The sequence below is a fragment of the Haplochromis burtoni genome, unplaced genomic scaffold (genome assembly GCF_018398535.1).
Source record: "Haplochromis burtoni strain Fernald_Lab_line unplaced genomic scaffold, NCSU_Asbu1 Contig_277, whole genome shotgun sequence".
Classification (NCBI taxonomy): domain Eukaryota; kingdom Metazoa; phylum Chordata; class Actinopteri; order Cichliformes; family Cichlidae; genus Haplochromis; species Haplochromis burtoni.
In genome coordinates this window covers 399,399-410,139 of record NW_024582638.1, presented here as the reverse complement: position 1 = coordinate 410,139, position 10,741 = coordinate 399,399, and the positions used below count along the sequence as shown (strand labels likewise).

General features: G+C 38.2%; 3 protein-coding genes across 5 annotated transcripts in view; all 3 read right to left on the bottom strand.

Moving 5' to 3' along the window:
* Positions 1-582, bottom strand: part of LOC106633585 (arachidonate 12-lipoxygenase, 12R-type) — a 2,358-nt gene extending 1,776 nt beyond the window's left edge. Inside the window, exons 1-2 of the mRNA XM_014339287.2 lie at positions 410-582; positions 110-276 (exon numbers count right to left, since the gene is read on the bottom strand). Of these exons, the coding sequence (XP_014194773.1) occupies positions 110-154 (45 nt within the window). The 5' untranslated portion in view covers positions 155-276; positions 410-582. The remainder of the gene's footprint in view (positions 1-109; positions 277-409) is intronic.
* The window catches only part of LOC102312368 (hydroperoxide isomerase ALOXE3), a gene marked incomplete in the record, with an annotated part of 51,064 nt that extends 48,103 nt beyond the window's left edge, over positions 1-2,961 (bottom strand). The window contains 1 exon segment of the mRNA XM_005940012.2: positions 2,589-2,961.
* tbck (TBC1 domain containing kinase) overlaps positions 2,832-10,741 on the bottom strand; it is a 63,339-nt gene continuing 55,429 nt past the window's right edge. For all 3 annotated transcript variants that reach the window (XM_005940009.3, XM_005940010.3, XM_042227702.1), the window contains 3 exons: positions 9,471-9,634; positions 6,377-6,536; positions 2,832-2,961 (listed from right to left, as the gene is read on the bottom strand). In XM_005940009.3, the coding sequence (XP_005940071.1) occupies positions 2,851-2,961; positions 6,377-6,536; positions 9,471-9,634 (435 nt within the window). In that variant the 3' untranslated portion in view covers positions 2,832-2,850. The remainder of the gene's footprint in view (positions 2,962-6,376; positions 6,537-9,470; positions 9,635-10,741) is intronic.

Below are 10,741 nucleotides of genomic sequence, written 5' to 3'. Positions count from 1 at the left end.
AAAAACAAAACAAAGAAAGAGCAGGCGCAAGACAGTGCAGTAAAAAGTGCAACAATGACAGTGGGTCGTGGAAAAACATGCATTTATTATAAAGAGTTCAGATGATCACCTTCATTTCATCTCTCAGGCTGCACTGGCCACGGGGAAAGACCATGTCATCAGTGACAGGGAAGTTACTGGGCAGGGTTGCACAACACTGGATCAAAATGGGGTTGACACCATTTAGAAACTGGTAGCCAAAGAAAGCATCCTCTTTCCAGTGTTCCTGAACATATTCTGTTTAAAAGAAACATTTACCTTCATGATTTACAGTTCATCATTCAGTAAAATCTACCTGGTATAGTGGTATAGGGAAAATTTTAGGGTAAGAGTTAATTACACATTACTAACTATAATGTTAGTACAGTACCTGATATTTCAGTCTTTTGCAGCAAAACACTCGATTGATGCTGTCAATATTATCCCACTTCTTCTTACAGTTATCCAGTCCCTTCAGCTCAGTCAGTCTGAAACACATTCATCTTACTTCATTATGATACTTAACATACTTTTGATAAGTAAAGAGAAAAATATGTGTAACAGAACTTCACCCTGTGGAAGCAGTGTAGAGAAACTCTGTAGTTTTGGTGAAGGAGAACTGAACCTCATACGGGAGTGAAAATGGGTTTTTTGCCTTCATGGAGTGAGGTATTTTCTCTGCATATGCATCCCAGCTGATGAAACAAAGAAACAGCAAAGTGATGAGGAAGTTAGTTACAGTATGACATGATATACTTTTTATCTGCAACATATGTAATAGTTTAATTTCTTTTAATTAATCCCAGCAGACAAAGAATATGCTGTAATGCTTAATTTAATGCTTAAATATATTTAAGCTTTAGGTTTAGTATTAGGATATTCAGCTATAACTAGACAGCCTTTGTATTCCAGTTTCAGGGGACATAAAGCTAAAATGTGTATAAGCTCTGAATTCTCACCGATAGTCTTCTTCTCGCTGCTGAATCTCCTGCTGCCGACTGTACCTGCCAAGATGATGGTTGTCTTCAAAGACTCTCAGAGCTATATAAAAAAAAAAGAAAGAAAGAAAGAAAAATGGTTTGTCTAACTCTATCAGCACAAGATTTCCAAGGGAAGTGGAGCAGGACACCTTAAACTTTGATACCTAAAGAAATGACATAGCAATTTGTGCTGAGCTGTAACACTCCAGCATACAATTCCTCTTATAATTTACTGTGGTCCATGAAGTGAACTGTTTGCTTTGACCATCTTCATGGTGATAGATTCCCCTTATTTCCACAAAAATGATTTTATTTGTGTATCATCTCATACAGGAAGCCTGAAAAACATAATCATGAAGATGCATATTTCAGACTTACAGCTCCTCTGACGAAGGATGTAGCCCCTTTCAAGCCCATGAGCCACGTGCGATCACTCTCCCCATTTGTGCCCACCAGCTTAATGAAGACATTGTTGAGAGTAGTGGAATTAAGGCGATCGCCAGTGAATACGGTCACTTTATACTGCACCATTTTCCCTCTTGAATGTGGTCAAATCCTGGTAGGGGGAGAATTCTAATTATTCTTAGCACTGATTTGGAAATGTAAACATTTAAAATTATTGCATTACAGTGAAAAGGACAATGTAAACAATTATTTTAACTCATTATGCTAAATGACCCATAATTTCTGACTGAAATCCTATGAAAACATCTCTTACCTTCTGATGAAGAATTTAGGCTAGAGAAACTACTCTGTCAGAAGTTGCCCCCCAAAATTTTTCTTTTTATTCACACAAATCAGTGGGAGTGTCCAGTCAGTTGCATCAATCATGTGTTGAGATGAAATTCTTGATAAAGTTGTGCAAATAATGACGTCTATCCTATTCAGGATAAATCAGATACTGATAACTGTTGTGTGTTTTTGGACAGTCACTTCGGTTTTTGTCCTCCAGTTTCCTGAAGGGCTTTTGGAAACACCTCACACCATGCTGATATCTGCCAAATGTTTTGCTAATTTGCAGCTATTTGGAAATACCTTTGTTGGTATTAAATACTATTTTCTGTCTGTAAAACTTTGAGTTAGGTGCCTTTTTCAGTTTTAAATTGCTTAACAAACAAAAAATATTCTTCTGAAACTTATCAGGTACAAGAATTGCACTGAAAATGAGTGAAAAACCAGCCAATGGCCAAAGAAAAACTTTAAAATAACCATCCGAAAGCACTATTGAACTATTGCTCATCACTTAAAAACATTAGAAGTCTTGCTGTTTGGTTGCAAAATACAATTAAATAAGGGGTGGCTCAAGGCTTTTGCACAGCCTGGGTCAAATGAACGTAGAAAAATATGAAGAAAATTCATTAATAAGTAACTGCAAAACTGTTGTATGTGTCTTTTTATTGTTTCTCACACAAACACAGTGATCACAGGCAGCTAAATTATTAGTGTAAACTACTACACTACATACAGTAGCAGCTGCTCTAAAAAAGCACGTTTTGATAAAGGCTGGTTTAGGGCGCCAGCAGATTTATAAGCACATTTTTAAGCACATTTTTTCAGTCTGTGTAATGCACTTCTACATGGGATCATTACCTTGTTAGTCAGTTATTCTTGTTTAATAAGCCAGAACAATAACCACATAATGGCTCTGTGAGCATGATCATGAAACCAAAATGAATAAAAAAAAAAGCAGTTAGTCATTTTGCAACAATTAACAATTAGATTATATAAAAAAGTCCAAATGCAATGGTGATGCTTGTTCACTAATTTCCTTTTTTACTTCAGTGTCAGCTCAAAGTACTATTTACAATCTTTTCATTTTCCCTTTATTTTAAAGTCAAGCTAAGGCAGAGGCTCAGATCTGCGGGGAAGGGACCGTCAGGAGCCCGGTGGGCTTCAGCTTGTTGATCCCTCCGTCCAGGTTACAAACACGTGGAAAACTCATCTTCACTAGATGTGCAGCAAACTGCAGAAAAAGAGAGAAAGTTCCCATCAAAAACTGAATACTAAACACTTCAGATTTATTGGTTTTGTTCAACTTTTTCTGTCTGCTGTATTACTAATATTTAGGACTGAAGTAGTTCTAGTTTCTCTGTAGTTATAAAAGGCAAATCCACCACTGTAAAATACTCCAATGTAAAATTGGTTTATCAACCTCTCTGAGACAAGCTCAGCATAAATTTACACATCAGACTGCGGGATTACGCCTTAACATAAAAATGCACTAATTCAGTACATTTTTAAGTTTAAGAATTAAACATTTTATATTTCTCTGTGACTCCTCATTGAACCTTTGTTGTGTCAGTTACATGGTGAAACCAAGGAGGGGAATATGATTGCAAAACCTCTTCCTCTGCTACTCATGCAATTATATATATAAAAAAAAAAACCCTGATACCCGCTGAACTGGGGTTGACCTTATTCTAACCAAATTATTAACCACAGTAAAATGGTAAAGAAATTAAATTTTGATCATTTCATTTCATGACCTAGGTGATTCAAAGGCCTTATGGATTTCTTATGTCTCTGACATTAAATCCACAAATTCTTCAAAAACAGCTTCTTAAAACCTCCTAATTAAAAGGTGATCCTGTCACATGAATAGTTGTCAAATCATATATATGATGATAATGACAAAAAAATCATTATGTTTGATACTTGGCTTGAAATGAAAGAACATGATTATCACCATGCAAAACACGACAGGGATAAAGCCACATCCACACGACTGTATACTGATTATGTGGACCATTAAAAGGTTAAACGCAGCAAAGTTCTGATGCTTCCCTTTAATAAAGAAAATGCAGGATTGTCTTCTCAGTTAATAAGAACTATTTCTTTTTCACTTTCTAACATATGGAAGGGGGACATCTTTGCTAAATTGGGATTTTGCCTGAAGCACTATCCCTGCTGAGTTTATAAATGCCAGCTTGGCTAATTTATTCCAAGAAGAGCACGAAAGGAGAATGTACGATGATCAGTGTAGTTCTCTCTTGTGTTATGCTGAAGTGAGCAAATTTATTTTTGTTCACTGAAATATCAGATGGTGATTTATGTAAAATATAATCTGCTAATGTTCAAAATGTTCCAATGAACTATTTATTACATTGTACGCCAGACCAATAATCTCAGTGTGGCTTTATATAACAGATGGCTGAATTTTACAAGACAGAGGCCTGAATTTAAAGATTATTGCCTTCACAAAATATTTAATATCGACAAGACTAAGTATAAATTTTTAGTAGTCATGAAACAGAAGATTGATTGTTTTATCTTATTAAATATATGCTCAAATAAATGCTCCTATGAACAAAAACAAGTTGTCAAAATGCTTGCATCAGTTCCAGAAAGCAGTTTTTAGAAAACTAAAAACTGGACCATAATGTTAGCGATGTAGTAGCTCATCTCACTCACAATCCATCACAATTCACAGGTTATTGTAATGTGTGAAGGACAGAAAGAAATTGATAAATGTTGTAATTGGTTACCTTTATTGCACAAACTAATGAGAAATTAGATCCACTTAGAAGTCAAGGAGGGTCGCAAACAGTTAAGGACAAATTAATTTCATCCACCACTAAATTAAAGTTTAAGTTCAGGACTTTTTCTGACTCCTGGTGATCGACATTTTCATGGCCATGAAAACCATGAATATAGTTAGTTACTTTGTTTGCTTGTTTATTTGTTTGTTTTTGTTGCAAGGACAAGACCGTTACTAGTCTATCCCCATTATAAGCTAACAGTTATACATAAGGATCTATACACTTTTACCTCAAAATTTCTTAAAAGAGTAGTTAGAAAACTGCTAACTGATCATCTGCGGAGGAACGATTTATTTGAAGGGTTTCAGTCGGGATCCAGAGCTCATCACAGTATAGAAACAGCTTTAGTGAAAGTTACAAATGATCATCTTATAGTCTCTGACAGTGGACTCAACTCTGTGGTTTTTCTACTAGACCTCAGTGCAGCATTCGATACTGTTGACTGTAATATTTTATTACAGCAATTAGAGCACGCTGTACATATCAAAGGTACTGTGCTGCAGTGGTTTGAATCCATCTATCCATTCTCTTTTGTTTATCCTTATCTGGGTCACGGAGGGCTGGAGCCTATCCCAGCTAGGTTAAGGTGAGACGTGGGCTGCACCTTGGACAGGTTCTGAGTCTGTCACAAGGGCTAATACACAGGGACAGACCAACCATTTGCAGTCACATTTACACCTGCAGTTGTTTGCATATTTGTCACACTTACATGTTTCAGATCATCAAACAAATTGAAATATTATTGAAAATACTCTCTGGACTGACGAGACAAAAGTTAAACTTTTTGGATGTTTTTTTGGATGGACCAGTTCTGTTTACATTTTACCTGCTTCATATATACATTTTCACTGCTATGCAGATCATACCCAGTGTTATCTTTCTATAAAGCCAGAGACACACACACAGACATAAAGACCTGGATGACCTCTAATTTTCTGCTTCTAAATTGAGATAAAACAGACATGATTGTACTCAGTCCCAAAATCTTAGATATATGGTGTTTAACCAAATACTTACTCAGGATGATATTACCTTGGCCTCCAATAACACTGTGAGGAATCCTAGAGGTGTTTTTGACCAAGATCAGACCCCATCTTATCTTAAAGAACTCATAATAACATATCATACCAATAGAGCTCTTCGTAGTATGAGAGGCAGAGCCTACAGCTTTCAGGCCCATCATCTGTGGAACCAGCTCCCAACTTGGATTCAGGAGTCAGATGTCCTCTCTGCTTTTAACATTAGGTGTAAGACTTTTCTTTTTGACAAAGCATATAGTTAGGGCTGGATCAGATGACCCTCCTTAGTTACACTGCAATAGACTTAGGCTGCTGGGGCTTCCCATGATGCACTCTTTCTCTCATCCCTTTTCACTTGCCATGTGTTATTCACCACTCTGCATTTAATTATGAGTTATTATTTATCTCTGGCTCTCTTCCACAGCATGTCTTCTGTCTTGTCTCCCTCCCCTCCCCTCAAACCAGTCACGGTAGATGGCCGCCCCTCCCTGAGCCTGGTTTTGCTGGAGGTTTCTTTCTGTTAAACGGGAGTTTTTCCTTCCCACTGTCACCAAGGTGGTTGCACACAGGGGTCATCTGATTATTGGGGTTTCTCTGTATTATTGTAGGCTCTTTACCTTATAATATTAAGTGCCTTGAGGTGACTGTTTGTTGTGATTTGGCACTGTACAAATAAAACTGAATTGAATAACCAGAAAAGTCAATAGTGATTTCAGCCCTTGAAACATTATGCTTCTGTGTTAATTCATATTTTCTTCATGTAAAAATACTGCGCATACTGAGGTGCTGCACACATATACGTGGATGACTGCTTTCTCACCATAGCTGCACTCTTCATGTTGTGGCTGATGACCACAATGACACGCCCTCTATAGCTCTGGAGGCCTCCTGCAGCGGGACACTGCACCACCTCATTTTCCGGACCAAAAGTCGTGTTGAAGGGAATGTTGATGCTTCCAGAAATGTGGCCTCTGTTGAAGCTGGAGGCAGAGGAGTTAAGGAATAATGGCGAAGAAGCAAGGCCAAAAATGTGTTTGTGTGTAGTGTGTGTGCTTGTGTGTCATTTCATGGGAGTCGCTGTATTACTGAAAAACAGCAGATACACCAGTACATAACAATATTGCGTAAGTTCAGTGAGTGCTTGTTATAATTCTGATCAGGCTGACTTTTAGTACAAATCATATGTAAGACAAACTTTAATGCAGAGGTGTGGAAAAGCGAAGAGGATGTGAAGAATAGAAAGGGCGAAAAATGAGAGAAATAAAAAAAGAAACGTAATAATAAGGATATAAAAAGAAGAAGAAAAAACAGAGGAAAGGTCCCTCAGTGAGAGTCTTTGGCAAAGTGATATTGAACAACCCCAGATTGATATACTGAATAAAAACCAGACAACGAACTTTTTCTGAGTGCATTAGCTTTGTTGCAATACGTTACTACGTTTACCAAATCAAACCATACCATTTGCAACTACATAAACACACAAAAAGGGTTTGCCAAAGACCATAACAGAGGTGAAAAAGGTTTGCCAAATCCCGTAAAGTGGCCTAATCCCTTTTGACCATGTGAGCTGGGCTGTGGAGCCTATCAGTATGCTCCAGAGAAGAAATTTTGTCACAGAAACTGCCAATTCAAAATCTCTAATCTTGCCACTAATCCTTATTGATTAATGGCTCTTTAACCTCTTAGCCAATCAGCCATTCCACTGATGAGCTGAACCTTTGAGCCTCACTCTTTCTGGTGCTTTGAATTTTCTGTGTTTGAGGGTTTCTGTGTCTATTGTACTGCATCCTGTAACAACAAAACGGATGCCTTTATGCAATTCTGTAATTATATTCAGAGCAAAAAACAAAAACAAAAAACAAAACAAAAAAATAGAAAAGAGGGTATTGATTGTGACAAGCTTCATTTTTAATCTGCCGGGGATGTTTTATATAGACGACTGCGTGCATTTATGCACATCAAGGCCATGGATACGGCTGCTGTTCTGGGAAAAGGCTGCATCTCTAAAACATCAACTTTTCATGAAAGAAACAACCCAGGTTTCAGCTTTCTCTTTCATTTAGCCCAGTGGGTCTGTAAAATGATTATAGCTTAAGAAGGAAGAGAATTTACACATAAAATGTGACATACAACATTAACCAGGGTAAACAATCTATTGTGCAAAATACCTAAAATAGCTTCTGCTGCTGCCCTTAGGGCACAGCAGATCATCTGCCTCCATCTTACTCTATCCCTTCTAAATTTTTTTGTCAGACTTCTCTGTGGTCTTCCTCTTTCCGTGTTGCCTGACAGCTCAATATTCAACATCCTTTGTCCACTGTATTCACTACCCTCCACCGTGTAAACCATTCTTCACCCTCTTCATACCAAGCCTCACTCCCTCCTTACTAATCCCTCTGCACTTCCTGTGCTTCATGTGTCCTCCTCTCTCTGTAATGTCCTTTATTCATGAGCTCCTTAAAGTACTCCTTCAATCTTATCAATACACCTACTTCACTTGATAACAAATTTCCATCTCTATCCTTAATCATTCTAGCTGCTGCACATCCTTTCAAGAAAAAAAAAAAATCAAATCTACTACTTAAGTAAGAATTTCAGGAAACATGAATGTCAGTAGGTCATCCAGCTCACAATCCATCATAGTTCCGAGGTTATTGCTCCTCAAGGCTGCTAACAAGACTTTGACTACAATTCAGGTGACGACTTAATGGATGATCACTGCATGTGAGTTTAACTTAATTATGATCAACAGTATAGGAGGAGTAGTGATTGTCGTGAAATGTGGACTGATGGAGAGAGGCCTTGCCATGGCATAAACCCATCAGTCCTTAGGCCAGATGAGCTAATAAAGTGGAAATGATCATGTAGCCAAAAGGCCAGATGAATGCATTTTACTTAAACTAAACGCTGCTGCTTTAATAGCTCGTCACTTCTGGATATGGTGGGGCAGTTTGGAGGAATTTCAGGGGGCCAGCTGAATGTTGCAGAGCCTGGATGAACTGCAACTGATGGGGACCAAGCTGTTTTAATCTCTTTGCCTGTGGTTTCATTAAAAACAAGGAAAAGCAAAGCACTGCCACCACATAAATAGGTAACCAAAATATCCAAGGCACTGAACAGAGAAAGACAAAATGTTTCTTCATGTCACAAATTCAAAGTCTTTTGCATATCATTCACATAGGAAGTGAATCTTACATTTATCAACATGGCACAGAAAGCAGGTCACTGTTCGAGGCACAGGTATTAAATAATTTGAAATGACACCCTGTGTAAATTCAAAGATGCTGTCACACTGGGCTCTGCCAAACCCTCCGACTCCCCCTCAACATCACATTCTGGGTCAGGCTGAACTATCATGACTCCTGGATTTGCACTTTCTTTCTTTTCTTCCCCTGTGTATTGTGCTGAGTGTCTTCATCATTGTAGAGAAGCACAGACAGGTGTGATGAAAACCGCCCTTACCAGCTGCACCTTATGTCATCATGCCTTTGAAAATACCTGGCATCTCTGGCACTCTACCAGATCGCAGACCCTGCTAACTCTCAGTGTGTTTACATTTCCAAGACAACCCCATCTCCAGTCACCCAAGCTTCCTGCACACCCTCTCCCACGGCTCTTTAGCTGCCAGCAGGAAGTATTCTCCAATCACCTTGCCACTCTCAGTTGCCAATAAACCAACTTTTGCTTTTAATTTGCATCGGCTTATTTGTGGTTTCTTTTGAGTTTATTTATTCAGTGTGTGGTGTTAAACAGATGCATGAATCAGAGCTTTTGCAGGAGTCAGCCATGAACTAAAGTACTTGAAATCTGCCTTTACTAGAACCAGTGTGGTATACGTTTGACACTGAATAACAGCAGTGGAATATTTACATGTTAAAACTGATTTCCCGGCTGCACAAAAATGTTAAGGATACTCTTCCGCAGTGCGGATATCGACTGCAACAATTTTGGGCTTGCCAGTTTTGTTCCTTTTGGAGGACCCGGACAATGACAGCTCACAAAGGTCAATTAAGTCCTCCGCTGAGATCCTGGGAGATACTTCTGCTTTCAGGTCAACCAGTGACAGAGGCTCCCGAGACTATAAGAGGAGATGAGATAAAGAGAGAAAACAGCAGTATATGCGGTCAGAGAATTTATGGAATAATGATTTTGCAAAAGTTACTGTAATGAAATAACACAAGAGAAAGAAAAACAATTTTGTCAAGTTGGATATTTATTTAAATCACACCAACAAGCTTTCATTAAATAAATCCCCTCTCGATTAGTGCTTAATGTCTTCCTATAAAATGAGCCCAAACTACCATTATGAATTTCCATATAAGCGCCACAGATGAGCAGCAGTAGTGGCCAGAACCTGGTCCTTTGCCAGTTTCTACCTGAATTGCCAAATAGGTTCATTAAAGCACCCAGCCTGAGGCATGGCTGCAGGAGGCTGAACTCTGCTCTGCAACAGTGACCAAATGTTATACAATTCCCAGAATCCCTGAAATACATTTTAAGTATAAAGTGGGGAAAACCGAGGGTGCCAAGAGTTTTGACCAACTCCTTTAAAAAGACTAACAAACAAAAATATTGTCTTGATGATGAGAGTTCATTTGTAGTCTGCAACTTCTGTTCACTGATATGCAAATTAAACTGAGGAGAAATACTAACCGCATTATCTAGGAATTTCAGCACACTGTGCAGGATAAAAAGAGCCGACTGCAGGACCAGTAGGTTAAATGCCAAAGTGCTGCCAACCATGAAATAAAATGCTTGAAAGCAGCTCACTAAAACTGGTCAGAAGAACAATCTATAGCCCACCCCAGAGCAATAACTCAGGGCTGCAGACCATGGGTGTTCTGTTAGCTCAAAAGCGATTTAAAAGATTTTTTTATTCTCCTGTTTTTTTCTTTGTAAAAGGACTATGCAAAAAATTTTGCGGTTTACTTACTGTTGTTAAATTACAGCGTTATTATTTAAACAGTGAATAAGTGTTTCTGCTTAACATCCTAAGAACTTGCAATTTTCAAGTATGTGTGCTACAGTTTAATAATTTCTATTTTATGCTCATTTACATAGTAATTATTACACTTTTACTTCACAGAGACAAAGAAATGGTCCACCACAGATTGTAGAATTAAATATGAGGACAAACTCCTCCTTGAATCGCTACCTTATCGTGGTGGAGGGGTTTGTGTGTCCC